Source organism: Mytilus galloprovincialis, chromosome 1, assembly GCF_965363235.1.
Source record: "Mytilus galloprovincialis chromosome 1, xbMytGall1.hap1.1, whole genome shotgun sequence".
Classification (NCBI taxonomy): Eukaryota; Metazoa; Mollusca; class Bivalvia; order Mytilida; family Mytilidae; genus Mytilus; species Mytilus galloprovincialis.
The window spans coordinates 3,553,439-3,569,055 of NC_134838.1; the positions used below are offsets into that span (position 1 = coordinate 3,553,439).

Here is a 15,617-nt window from a genome sequence, read left to right on the forward strand (position 1 = left end):
CCATAATGCAATGCGATAATGGCCATCATTGGGACAAAACCCTTCTTTGTCTACAAAACAAAAATAGAACGTCAAAGCTTTGGTTAATAAGGGTAAGAATCATATTAAAAAGTCTGTCCTTTGGTTCCTTGAAGCTTAACAGCTTTGAAGGAACGGATAATAATGAAACTAATAACCCGTGCACCCGAAAATGCCTCTGAATGGTTGACCCCTCCCTGGTACCTCCACCGACTGTGTTGCTCGAGAGTGGATTCAAGGTTTCTAAATTATTCTGAATAAAATACTTTGAATTAACAACAAATTATTTCCCATAATCATTGGATTAACGTTTGTTGTGTTTTGAATATTTCAGTCTACAGCTGTTATGAAATTTTCTTTCATGAAATTGGGCTTTGTCAGCATATTGGTCATTAGAACATATGAATCAATATGCTGTGTGGTCTTATGGCCCCTAATAATCATGATTATTTAAAGGGAACACACATTAAATGTAAATGGATAACTTTCAAATAAAAGTTTAAATGATTGCTCAAGATTACATAAAACCAATGAATGCAACTGATCATAAAAGAGAAATCATATTTATAAAAAGAAAAAAAAAAGAGATTTATAATGAATAATATATAATGCATGTATGCATTTATTCAAAATTATGAAAATAAAAGTTAAATAGTTTTAATAAATTTTTAAGAGGGTAGAAATGGGGGTAATGGAATACATGTAGGGAATATTTAATTAATTTTTCATGAATTGGAACCACCATACACCATGTGCAAACTAAATCAAATGAACCATTTGTTTTTTATTCGTGTGCAAATGAAATATTTGCCAGAATATTCATGTATATTTAGAATGTGGGTTGTATTTACAAGAATATTTTTTTACCAGTACTTTGGTTGTGTTGGTTTCAACTTTCAATTTATTGAACACTGTAGACTAAAATTCTTTCACTGTAAACAAATTCCTAAAAGGTAAATGCTTAAATTTCCTTTTGATATAAATCATACATAAAATAAAAGAAGTTTATGGTAAAACACTCATCATTTTTGTCGAGCCTTCGACTTTAGTCGAAAAAGCGAGACTGAGCGATCCTACATTCCGTCGGCATCGGCGTCGTCGGCGGCGTCCACAAATATTCACTCTGTGGTTAAAGTTTTTGAAATTTTAATAACTTTCTTAAACAATACTGGATTTCTACCAAACTTGGACAGAAGCTTGTTTATGATCATAAGATAGTATCCAGATGTAAATTTTGCAAAAATAAAATTCCATTTTTTCTGTATTTTACTTATAAATGGACTTAGTTTTTTTCTGCGGGGGAACATTACATTCACTCTGTGGTTAAAGTTTTTAAAGTTTTAATAACTTTCTTAAACTATCCTTGGTTTGTACCAAACTTGGACAGAAGCTTGTTTATGATCATAAGATAGTATCCAGAAGTAAATTTTGTAAAAAAATAAATCCATTTGTTCCGTATTTTACTTTTAAATGGACTTAGTTTTTCTGCGGGGAAACATTTCATTCACTCTGTGGTTAAAGTTTTTAAAATTTTAATAACTTTCTTAAACTATCCTGGGTTTGTACCAAACTTGGACAGAAGCTTATTTATGATCATAAGATAGTATCCAGAAGTAAATTTTGTAAAAAGATAACTCCATTTTTTTCTGTATTTTACTTTTAAATGGACTTAGATTTTCTTCCAGTTAACATTACATACAGTCTGCAGTTAAATTTTCAAAACATTTATTAGATTCATTAACTATCCTAAATTTTTACCAAACTTGGACAGAAGCTTCTTACAATCATAAGATAGTATCAAGAGGAATATTTTTATTGATTTTTTTCCTCATTTTTGTTGAGCCTGCGATTTACATCAAAAGTAGGCGAGACACTGGGTTCCACGGAACCCTTACAAATTTTTTTTTTACTCACTGATTCGACATAAGATGTATACATTTACAGCTGAGCCTGAAGTGAAGTGAACAGAAGAAATTTTGCGTAACGTACTCAACTAAATATTTCCAATTTTAACATACATGTAGTCAAAACAGATTAATGGCCATTATAAACATTAAAAGAAATTCATACCTGTCGGCTCTGATATCAATTTATAAATTAAAAAAATAAAAGGAAGAAGTTTTACATCATGTATGAAGATTATATGCATATATATACAACTTTGTTATTTTTTCAACACAAAATTTTGCCACAGTAAAACTTAATTCATGTATCTTACTTTCTCTCTCAATTTTTTTTCTGAAAAATAGAAAAATCTCATAATTTATAGAATTCAATAAAATTTTACTATCATGCCTAACTGATTTTCTGTGGACTATTTTTACCATTTTTACACAATTTATTTTTCATTTTTAGATTTTAGATCAAGTGAAAACTTCATAAGATAGGGCAAAGCAACTAGAAATCAAAATGACAAAATGGTCAGTCAACTCTTTATAAAAGTAATTGCCCTTGAATGAGAAAATTTCCAATTTTTGCCCCTTTTCACAGAAGTAGTCTTATTGCATTCTACCTAATATGGCAGGGTTACCGTTTATGCAACAATGAGTCAATGATACATGAACACACAGGCTCCTTGGTTAAGATAAGATATACATGTTATTAACATGATTAAGAAAATTATACTTATTTATACATGTACATGGCCGGTTCTCAGGAGAATTACATGTTACATTAAATTGTTGCTAATCTTTGATTTTAAAATATGAAGGGAAGTTAGAATACACTTCAGGCTTGCAGTCGTTGCAGAAGTGAATTTTATTACTTTATTGTTTTAATTTGACAATTAAATGATAAGTTTTTTGCTTACAATAAATATAAATCAATGTAATTAGTACATGTAGTAAGGTACATGTACATTGTAGGTTTTACATTAACTGTGGAAATCTGGACCTGGTGCAAATAAAATTTAAACACCTCATGTTTGTGGTTTACCATCTTTGCCGCAAGTTTGTTGTTTTATGTTTGGTATTAAATTAGTAATAAACATGATAAAGATCCATTTTGTTACATCTTTGGGATCAATTTATTTATATTTTGGCAATCGTTTATGGCAGTAAGTTGGGTTTAAGAACATCAGTTGTTCGACCTGTTAGTTTTGTTGAAATATACCTTTTCAATCATTTGGTCATTTTGGAAAATGTTGTTTGTGCTGTATTTAGACCCCTCTACAAGGAAATTTGTTTATATATTAGGTAGAATGCAATAAGCCTAACTTGACATCTGCACACATATAAAAATTGCAGTTTTTATCCAACGCAATCATAGGTTATAACTTTCAAGTTTTCAAGTTAGACTTGTATATATATATTCATATGATCACATTGTACATGTAGTTGTACAATGTACATGCATACATGTATATAAACATTTTATCAAGCACATTGTGTTGGCTTTTCTTATATATATATCTACATATCATATTGTTTTTTTCTTTCATTTTAGTGTCTACAAATAGGATTGGCTAAGTAGCCATGTCATCCCACAAACAAGATGAGTTGTGTAAGTAAAAAAAAACAAATATAAAGCAGCACATGTACATGAAAAGGACTGAAGAAAGTAGAATATATATATATCTAAATACAGTACAACCCTAAAACAGATAATTTTTTATAATGATACAATCTTCCCATAAGCATAAGTTGGTGATTGCTTTAATAAGTGCTTCAAAATCTTTCAATGTCTTGACTATGATTAAGGCCTAGAATGGAATGCAACAGACATTTCAGCAAAAAATAAATAATTTGGAAATGAGAGGAACCATTAAGATTACAATTACAAGCAATGTGTTGCTATTAGTATTACATGTACTTAAAACATAGAATCATCATGTACATGATGTAAAAAGCCAAACATTTTCATTTAGCATACGTTTTATCCGTCTATATCCGTTCTGTCCATTTGAAAATTTTGAGCATGTTCAAGGATGAAATGTCCGTTGAACGTCCTTTTTGTACGGTACTCATCCGTTTCGATTCCGTTTTGTATCCGTTACGTGTCCGTTACACATCCGTTGGAGTCTGGCAGATAAATTCTCCAACGGACTTCTAACGGATGAAACGGATGTTGAACGAATGTGAAATGGATGTATAACGGATAAAACGGATGATGAACGGATCTGAAATGGATAAATGCCAATTGAAAATTTCACGTCAGAAATACCAATTAGATTTCTTAAGGTTCATGAATTCTTATTTTTCACAATCGATCTTAGAGTAAGGGCACGTCTTCACAATCAAGCAGATCTTATTCAGACCAGACACTGCTGTTTGGCGGTATTTTGAAGAACAAACCAAAACCAGTTACACAGAAACATTTTGAATATTTATGTGATTTACATGTATTATTATTGTCGCCTTTTATTTTTCTGTATATCTTGTTCATCCCTTTTATCCAGTACATGTCCGTTGGATGTACGTTTGACATCCCTTCTGTCTGGTACGTTTCCATTTCTCGTACGTTTCTCTCGTGTGTGTCCGTTATGCATTCGTTAAGCGTCTGTTTAATGTGCTCAGTACATCAACGGACTCCCAACGAATAACAATTTATGTCAACGGACAACTTTTATTTTCATTTGTTAGGCATCTGTTCGTGCTATCTGGTAAGGTGTGACAGAGGCGAGGCTTTAAAAGAATATGTTTTATCACATGGAGCATAGTACAATATAAGACATTAATAAACAATAACAAAAATAAACAACAATAGTCTAGTATATGACTAGTATATGATCAATCTGAAATTTTCTCTATTCATTAAGATATCCATGCATTGTATGTTTTTAGGACTAATGCAATTACAATGAGACAAGGTAAAGAGAAGATGTTTATAATTATTTCCTTTTTTTAATAGGGTGCCATGACTGTGGGAAGAGTGTACCAGGAATATGTAAGAAACATGGTGGTTTTACACAAGTTTTTGATAATGCCATACCATCAAGGGCAAGACTAACATGCCCAGCTGGTCTTGTTATTAAGCAAGTGAAGACGGAAGATGGTAAAACATGTGAGTATATCATTGTCATTGTGTATGAAAAGATACACCAAAAAGTAACCATTGTAACTGTTAAATTAATAAAACAATTCAGTGAAAATTTTGTTTTGTATTTAAGAATTTCATTGGAGGTTTGCAGTTACAAGGAACCGACAGGAAATTAAATAAATTTATCATCTTTATAAAATTTAATGTTGTGATAGGATTGCCAATGAGAAAAGAGCTGTCAATCAGAGACTAAACAATGAAAAGACACTAGCGGCTACAGGTCACTGTCTGAAAGTAGTTCTGTAAATTATTTGTGGTTTGTGTTGCTAATACAGGGAACATCTGGTAAATAGAAAACTTCATACATAGATTTAACTGCATTGATACATATTGATGAACTTTTGTTTTAATTAATTTTGCATTTCAATACTTTTGTTTTACAGCTTATGGTATCTTTGCCAAAAGAATAATACAATGCAGATCCCAGTTTGGACCTCTCTATGGACAAGTTAAATCTACAGAAAAACATACTCCAAAGAAAGAGACTACAGATGTTAGTGGAGATGAAAAACCAGCAAAGGAAACCATTGAGGAAGGAGCACCTAGTGTTCAACTCATTGAGCCAGAAATAAATAACCAAATTCCACAAAATATTCCTCAAAATTCTCAGCAACAAGAAGCTGACATTCAAAGACAATTAAGCATTGAACCCCAGCAACAACAACAACATATTAACAGTTCTGAAATGATCCCACACAATGACGATGGGCATTTATTGTTACAAAACATTGACGGGTTTGATACTGCTAATATGCAACAACAGTTAGTATCTCAGCAATATTCACAACAAAACAACAATACTTTTACACTTCAACATCCGAACATTGACAAGGCTACACAGATAATGAATATCCAGAACTGTTTACATGCTGGTCCTTACGGGGATGCCGGACTACAACATCTAGCTGGTGGCTATACTCCACAGCAGGCGTTAGACATAGTGACAACCTTGTCTGGAGATACAGCTGCCAGTCAGTTTGAACAGCCACAATTGTCACAAGACCTAACATTGCAAGCTTCTATTGAGGCTGGAATAACACCAGCTGATAGTTACGTTAGTGAGGGATTAACAGAAACACAGCTCTTAGAGCATCAAATAGCTGTAGCCACACAGGAACTTCAGAATATGACTTCTGATCAACAACCCTTACCACCAAGTAGTATGTCTCTTTCTTCACTGGAGAATACTACTTTACCTTCAACTGATCACATGCAACATAATACTACTGAGTCCTTACAACAAAATGCTGTGCTTGCCTCAACTGAACCTTTGCCTACAGAACTTACTAGTGAATCAGAACAACAGCCACAAAATTCTGCAGATCAGCCTCTTGCCACAGAAGTTACAGAACAGACAGGTGAAAAGGAAAAAGAAACAGAAAAAAAAGAACTAGATTATACCTACGAGATTAAGGTTCGGTTTTGAAACATTTTTCAACATTAACACTTTATGAATCACATTCATTTTGTTAAAAGGTTTTGAGTTGTTGAAACAATGATTCTTACACTCTCTTTTGCTCAGATTTATTATATAAAAACTGTGCTTTCTACTACAAATTCATGTACACCTAACCCTAGGACAGTGGTCATACAGAACAATGTACAAACAATTAACCAAAAACAAATATGTTAAACTTAAAAATCAGCAGTCAACAACCTCTCTAGATCAATTACAGTCTAAATTGTAGTTTTTTTTTTAGAACAACAAGTTTCACCATCCAAACACCTGAACTCTGTTTGGTCATATAGCTCCTTTACATATCTTTGGCTTTGTAATGTTTAGGTTTGATTGTTCCTGATGAAGGTAAATGTACTTCAGATGCACACATTTTATAAAGTGTTAATTTGATTGACAAGTATTATTTAATATCATGCATGTATTTGATAAGGATAAAGGTTTTGTTAATGCTTTTGGTCCCTTTTCAGTTGAACTAAAAACCAATTCTTATCAATTACAGATATTTAAGGATGATGGCTTTGTTGATAATATTGATATCTCAGATGAAGATAAAAGTAACTGGATGATGTTTGTTAGACCAGCCAGAAATACAGCTGAACAAAATGTTGTTGTCTATCAACAAGACGAGCATATCTTCTTTGTATCTATAAAGGTTTGTACATGCAATATTTTTAACCAAACTCATATATTTGAATATATTTTAGTTAATCTGTCCCTGAAGGGCTATTTGAGCTTAAAATACACAGAGAGTGTTGTGATTCCGATACCGTGCTCACCTAAAACTGCAGCATGTTCATGCAGTGGTAGAATATTAACAATTCAAACAAAACTACAACCATTCACATATTTTACATTTAGAATGCATGCATCCTGCAACAGTGGGTTGTTATATACAATGGTAGAAAAGCTTTCAAGGAAAATAACTCATTCATGACAAGAGAGAGTGACGAAAGATGCCAGAGGGACAGTCAAACTCATCAATCAAAATAAACTGACAACGCCTTGGCTAAAAATAGGGGAGACTAACAGACAAATAATAATACACATGACACAACATAGAAAACTAAAGACTCAACAACACGAACCCCACCAAAAACTAGGGGTGATCTCAGGTGCTCAAGAAGGGTAAACAGATCCTGCTCCACATATGGCACCCATCGTGTTGCTTATGTTATTACAAATTCAGTAAATAGTCTAATTCGGTAGGTCACATTCATAAAAAGGGAAGGGGTTTTGTAGTTACAACATAAGGAACATATCTGATATCATCAGTGAAACGGTTATTCCATAACGGTCAACCAACTCATGATGGCGTGACTGGCGTCTGTAAAATTTACGAAGTTCATAACAAGTTTCATATGTAAAAGTTAATTTCAGTGTGACTGATTGACTACATCATAAGTTTACTGTGTGTCAATGCATTCACTACAAAAATTCATACTATACATGTGTCTTAGTCATACACAGGTGTTAAACAAATTAAAATTTTGAAAAAAAACTTAATATGTCATGTTTTTTAAAGTTCCAGGACATAGATAGTATGATTTATGTATGAATTTTAGGGAAAATTTCCCTTGAAAGAATGAGTAGGTGAAAGTACATTTCAGAATTTTAATTGATAAATTTTTAATTCTTCTTTAAAACAGCCAATTCCCTCTAACACTGAGATAAAAGTTTGGTATTCTGCTGAGTATGCTGAGATGATGGACAAACCACTTCTCCCTGATCCAGAACCTATCATCACAGAAACACCGGATCAGGAAGCTACAGGTACAGTGGCTATTACCTACATGTAGTTAGAGTGCTTGGTATATAGTTTTTGATCTGTCTACCAGTTCTCAAGTAAAAGTCTGTTTATCAGTCTGTTAGTTGTTATACTTATAGTTAGATACTTGAACAAAATTGAAAGACCCACAGAAATATCATGAATATTTATACTTCCTTAGTTAATTTAAAAAACACACTTCACAATATTATTATGTGAACTATGTAAATATGATGGTTACTGTTGTTAGCAATTATAGGATTCAAGTCTTAACAGTCTTTAATTCATTTAATTGTAAAATAGAAGATGTGGTATGATTGCCAATGAGACAACTCTCCACAAGAAACCAAATGACACAGAAATTAACAGCTATAGGTGACCGTACAGCCTTCAACAAAGAGAAAACTTATACCACATAGTCAGCTATTAAAGGCCCTGAAATAAAAAATGTATAACAATTCAAATGAAAAAAACTAAGAGCCTCATTAATGTACTTAAAAATGATAAAAAACAAATATGTAACACATGAATTTAAAGTTAGAATGAGTAACCATGGAAGACATCTTTAAAATAAATAGCTCCAAATGTTGCATATTGAAAGCTCTCCTTACACTAGAAATAGACAACAATTGTTAAGTAAGGCACTATTACACTACCAGGGTTCTCACTAGGAATTTTTCATGGTGAGTCCTGGGACTCATCACTTTTAGAAATGGTGAGTCCCAAAAGATTTTGATGAGTCCAGGATGCATGTATTTTTTTGTGTCATAATATAATGAAATATGACGAAATACAACTGAAACGATGCGTGTTGGGTTGGTAGTTTTTATTAAATCAATAAAAATTATGACCTCTTAAAAGTTATTGCTCAAAATATATACATGTAACAGACTTCTTTCTGGGTCTATCATATTCTTGATGTGGGGCCACATTGAAAAAAAAATGTTGGTTTGTCAAAAACAGAGTTCCATAAAAAACATAAAAAAGATCAGGGCGATAGGTAGGGTTTTATTTTTTTTTTTTAATATGAATGGACTATTTAATAGTAAACTCAGTTAAAGAATTTGTCTTGTCATTTTTAGTTACCAAAATTTATTAAAATTACAAAAAAAAATAACCTTACAAATTAACCCCTTCCCCTCTACACCCTTTTCCCAATTAAATAAGTGTAGAATGAATTATAAACACCAAGTTTAACTACTTTCATGGCACTACCATATCAGCTGTTTGTTTTAAATGTCTATAAAATTATAAATATCCAGACAGAGTTGTCTGTTACTTAGGTGTTTCCCCAAGTATTTTTTCCCGCCTAAAATGATCATGTGACATGTTTGTCAACAAAAGAAAACATTTGGTCAAGGAATTCATTTAATTTCTGGATTATTCTGCTTTTAATCCATTTAAGGTAAAGTCAAGTATTTGTATTTAAAAAAATAGTTTGCAAACAATTTTTACTTTCAATTTGACAAATGTCTCATGATCACCGTTCATTGGCTTGTTCAACCATGCAGACAATGTAAATTATGTAAATTATAAATCTATCAGCTGTCAAAAATATTGATCTACACATCACATCGATGTTTTGACATCGACTTCCGGTTTAGTTTCTAATCAAAACAACGGCTCAAAACAATGTCATATCATAAATCTTCTAGGCAAAACGATGTTTCTGGGACTCAGGGGATACAATCAGGACGCGTCCCATGGACTCGCGGGTTTTAAAAATGACGCGTTCAGCTCGATTCCCATGCGTCCAGGACGCGTATATGCGTCTTAACGAGAACCCTGCACTACCAATGCTTTGAAATGTATTGGTACATGTATTGTTATATAATTTGTTGTCATTGTGAAGAGAATACTATTTTGCATTTTAGGTGTGGCTGCAAAGTGGGTGTGTTCAGTCTGCTATGATGGTTTCAGTGCTTTTGCTGACCTAGAAGCCCACTTGTGTCCAGGATTACCACCTGACAGTCGTAGATTGAGGGGCAGACCAAGGAAAGGGAGACCAAGAAAGTATATCAAACCATCTAAAACTTGGAGAGCTAGATTGGAGAAGTCAAGAATGTTAAAAGCTAAGGTTGTAGATCCTTCTCAGTCTCAGCCTCTTCCGCCAAGGAGGAGAGGGAGACCACCCAAGAATAAACGACCTGCCTTAGATATACCTCCACCCCTACAAGTGGAGGAGACACCTGATGATCAGGTATTAGACGGGGAACCAGAAGATAAAGCGTACATGGAACAAGTCATGGATGATGATGAAGATGAGGAGAAGACTACTACAGAAATGTTAGATGAAATATTGGGAGCAGACGAAGATTATCCTGAACCTATGCCACGTAGGCGTGGTCGTAAAAAAGGAAGGATTCCACGTGGACCAAGGGCATCTAGACGGGAACCAATGCAATGTCCTCATTGTACAGAAACATTTACAAAAGAAGCATTGTTTGTAATTCATGTGTCCGACCATACTGGAGTCAAACCGTTTATTTGTGAAGTTGCTGAATGTTCTAAGGGATTTATGTCCAAATTTAAGTTAGAAAGACATCGCTTGATTCATACATGTCCCCGTCATCACAAGTGTCCATATTGTGACAAGTCATTCAATCGTAAAGATCACCTAAAAAATCACATGATTACTCACGACCCAAATAAGAAAAGATGGGTGTGTGAAGAGTGTGGCAAGGAATATTCTTACAACTTTTCCTACAGAACTCACAAGGCATTTCACGATGCTGATGCAGGAAGGTCTACAGAGTGTGGAATCTGTCACAAGCAGCATGAGACAAGGGAAGAACTATTGTATCATTTGAAAGTACACAGTGGCGCCCGTTCAGTCAAAAATTGTACAGAAAAAATACATGCTTGCCCTGAATGTGGAAAGAAGTTTTATACGAGGAAAGATGTGAGAAGACACATGATTACGCATACAAAGAAAAAAGACTTTCTATGTCAATACTGTCCACAAAGATTTGGACGTAAGGATCACCTGACTCGTCATTTGAGATCCTCTCATAGTGGTGACAATGCTAATAAACCTCCTAGAGCTCCTAGAGGTGAGAGGAAAGAAAAACTGAAGGAGTATGAAAAAGTTAGTGCTGCAGTGTTTCAAGCTCTTAATATTCCGAGAGAAGATCCAACAGTGCTGGTCACATCACAACCAAATATTAACAGCATTTATCATACCATGCAAACAGCTGACGGACGTGAATTAGCCGTTCCTATTCAATTGTATGAAAATAATGCTCAGTCAGTGATTAATATGTCAAATATGCAGAATATACACCAACAACAACATATACCTGCTCAAATGCAAAGTATGCAGGTAACTTCAATTGGATCACAGATGCAGCTAACAGATCAGAGATACATAGATGTCAGTGGGGGTGCCATACGTCACCAACAGCAAGGTATGGATCCAAACGCCCAAACTAACGAGTACCGACAACATCAGGTGCAAACACATGGCACAATGTACCTGACAAACCAACAGCAGCCGGCACAACAACAAATTATAAACAAAGATGTTAATTTAGATATGATTAGAACAAATGGTGTCATACCGGCTGAATACCAAGTGAACCGTGACCAGACCAATCGACCAACCGTTGTGCAGACAAATGATAATAGACAACAATCTCAGACATTTTCCACACTATTAGGATACATGGAGACTTTAAGATTTTTAGAGAATCTACCAACCACTGCCCAAGGTGGTGTAATAGCTCAGATAGAAGGGGGACCCCCTACGATGGTACCTATCCAGTCGTCAGCGTATGCAGGTAATGCTCCACTTAATATGAGCCATCAAAATGAGATGCAAAAACGTATACAAATACCTGTGTCACAACAGATTATACAACAACAACAGCAACAACAACAACAGCAACATACTTATCAACCACAGACATAAATAATTAGCAGTGTCGTTACACCACTATATGTCTAGAATTCATAATTAAGTTGATTCAAATGTCTCAATTTAAAGGTTATGATTTTCCTAAATGTTGGAGAATTTTAATATTTTTGTTTTGTTTTCCATTTATTTTAAGTTATCAGAGAGAGTCGTTTTGCAGTTTCACTTATAAACATATGATTATCATGATTATTTTACTCAAAATTTCTTTTTTTTTCTGAAACTGTCAGTATTAAAATGAAATATAACTTTTATACAACAATTCTATTTGTATTCAGATGTTTTAACAGATAAATTCCTCAAGACAATGCAAGAGGTCAACAGTTTCCATTTTATAATATTTTAAATGATTTTAGTCAGCTTTTTGTTTCTAAAATTGTTAGTGCCTTAAAACCACATATTTTGTTGGAAAATGTTTTTTATATTGGTTTTCACTTTATATACTTGAAAAATCCTTTATTTTTTTTATATGCAAACGTCACAACATTGTCAAAGTTGAATATGAATACATGTATATTCCTACAGTTCATGGAATATTACTGTTCCATTATTGTTGTTTATTCATTTAAGTACATAATTAATATTTGATATTTTAAGGTCTGAAATCATACATGATTTACCAACTGTCTTGCATGTATTCATTGCTATTTTGATTTTATCAGAAGCTGTTTTAAAATATATCACATTTTGGAAACAAATTTTCTATGGTTGAAATTTGGATCAATCTAAATCTCAAAGTTGTAAAGGTTGAGTCTTCTGATATTTCCTAAACATGCAACATGACTTGAGAAATATCAATATAATACAATTTCTTGAAGCAAAGGTTAAAAATCAAATTAAACTATATTGTATTAAACAAAATAAGTAAACACATGTATGATATTTGGTGTGAGGTTATACTATTTTCCATGTATAAGTAACTTTAATAACAATTTATCCCTGTGAGCTCATTAAGCTGCATGGCTGTAGTTGATATTGGACTTTATCCCTGTGCGCTTACTCAGCTGAAAGGTTGTGGTACTGTTTGTTCACATGTTTTTTAAATGAATCATTATTTGCATTGTAAAGTCTACATTCAAATAAAATCATTCATTGCCATTTCAAAGACTTGATGGATATTCAAGATTTGTATAAGCTAGCTAGGTTAGATGGTCGGGTTTTTAATCTACACAAAATACCAGACCAGACACATCACAATGTACAGTAACCATATTATCATTAAATATTTGTGCCATAAAGAGGTGATCATTCATCATATATATTCATTGAAAATCTGTCCTTAAATTTAGACTAATATTCCTCTTTTTTTATCCAATTGTGTCAAACAGTATATACTTCAAGGCTGTGTACAAATTGCAATTTTTCATTTATGTGTTTATTTTGTAGTAAATCAATGAAAACACATGAGCAAAATTATCTTTTTGAATCGAGAAAATTGTCAACTTACTACTGCTGAATTTTGTTGATTTTTTTTTCGGTCTGAAACTTTCAATTATTTAATCTGATTATGTGTTGTAAACAATGTATCAGTTTGTGATCAGTTTAAGAGGAAACACTTATAATAAGTCAATGATGGTTGGTTGGTATGCACCTGTATTGACATTGTCTCATCTCATTTCCATAAGAATATATTGCCTGGAAACTTAAGCATGTTCAGTCACATTTCATTGACTTGGAAAGTTTTGTATAATTTTCCTTTTAGTATTACAAATTAATTTCAACATTTGCATGCTATCAAAACTGAACAAAAGTGAGACCTAAATATATGTCAACATTTTTTAAAGGTAAATAGGGCTTCTAATCTAATACTTGCATAAAACATTTTTTGTAATTAACAAAATGAAGAAGACTTAAATTTACAGTTATTGAGATATGATTTTTCAGTTGGGACTAAAGGTTAACATGTTGTACATGTATAAACACTGTTGTAAGATACTTCATGTTGTCCTCTAAATATTTTTGCTATTTTTGTTTCCGGTTTGCTGTCTCATTAACATTTACATCCTTTCTGTTAGTATATAAATTTATAAATCTAATTTAACTTGATTCATTTTGGCATTTATCCAGGCTCTTAAAACATTTAAGAGTTTATAGAACAACAATTATTTAGAATTTCATTTCAGATGCTTTTTTTGACAAGTTTGATGCAAAATTTTATTTTGAAAAGGTGACAGTTTATTATATTTTTTTTCTAAAAGTTTATGCATTTATATTCAACTGACATATTTTACAATGTACATTTATATAGCTCTTGAACATAAAAAGATGATAAAGCATGCCATCAATTTCTGTTTGAGTAAGTGTAACAGCTGGATATTTTGTATACTTGCCATAGTTTAAATGTACTTCTTATATCATGAAAAAGATGGAAAGTTTGGTAAAGATTTTTGTCAGACTATCTGGTGATGGTTATACATGGCTGCTTTGTATGATATATACATGGGGAATAGGTGCTTTACTACATCTCTCATTCAAACATTGTTATAGGCAACATTAACATCCTGGTCCTTTTCAAAGGATATTAAATGGGTCACATCTTTTTATATGGAATTAATATAATATATTTTTTTTCAATTTCTGCAGTCCGTTGTATGAAAATGATTCCTTAAGAAGTGTTGTATAAAAAATGAAATGTAAGAGCAATATATGATTAATAAGACATAATAAATAAAGGTTACATCAATTTTATATAGGTTGTTTTTTGTTTGAAATGTTTGTTATTGATAACCTGGTATTCTGTATAAATAAAAACTTTTTTCTTTTGACTCCTATACTTATAATGCTTGAATGAAATTGTTACCGTGTACAAATAATGTAGATAATGTAGACAATATTGTGTTTGCATTTAAAGTTACATATTATTAGAATGTATTAAATGTGAATATCAGATTTTATTGTGAAATTACAGCTTTAAATTATGTATGAGATGTGATAATTAAGACTTTTTAAAAGAAAATATTCATCTTATCTTGTTAGATGTCATCATCTTTAGTCATGCTTGAAAAGAAAAATAAAAACTGGAGTAAATTCTTGTGTTTAATAATTGTTTTACATATATATGGATGTTATGCATGGGGTTTCTGTCAGCACTGATAGAAAAAAAAGAGGTTGGAACATATAATCTGATAATTTACACAGCAGATATTCAATGAGCAAGGTTCTTGATTTGGAATCTGTACCAATATGTATAGTAGATAAGGTCTTGTTTTAAGAAAAAATATTTAGTCCAATGAAGTTGAAGGGGACTTCTGTACTCCATCTGTGAGCTGTCTGTCCATTCTTCAGTCCTTCAAATCAGTTCTCTGCAATAATTTGTACATTGTTTTATCATGACAAGTTACAGATCAAGTTATAATTGTGTTTCAGTCTGAAGATTTTGTGCAGTTAACCGTTGACAACACAAGACTTAAGATTTTCTAGGCTGC

General features: G+C 32.5%; 1 protein-coding gene across 2 annotated transcripts; it reads left to right on the plus strand.

Annotated features, from left to right (window-relative positions):
* The first annotated feature begins 2 nt into the window (after window positions 1-2).
* LOC143063204 (uncharacterized) lies at window positions 3-15,219 on the plus strand. 2 transcript variants are annotated; one of them, XM_076235192.1, is made up of 7 exons: window positions 3-92; window positions 3,463-3,519; window positions 4,867-5,019; window positions 5,439-6,469; window positions 7,014-7,166; window positions 8,161-8,284; window positions 10,154-15,219. In XM_076235192.1, the coding sequence occupies exons 2-7, from the start codon at window positions 3,492-3,494 to the stop codon at window positions 12,187-12,189; spliced, it is 3,525 nt and encodes a 1,174-aa protein (XP_076091307.1). In that variant the 5' UTR covers window positions 3-92; window positions 3,463-3,491; the 3' UTR covers window positions 12,190-15,219. The 2 variants fall into 2 exon arrangements, with proteins under 2 accessions (XP_076091307.1, XP_076091314.1); XM_076235199.1 differs by lacking the exon at window positions 3-92 and adding an exon at window positions 2,421-2,438.
* Window positions 15,220-15,617: the final 398 nt, after the last annotated feature.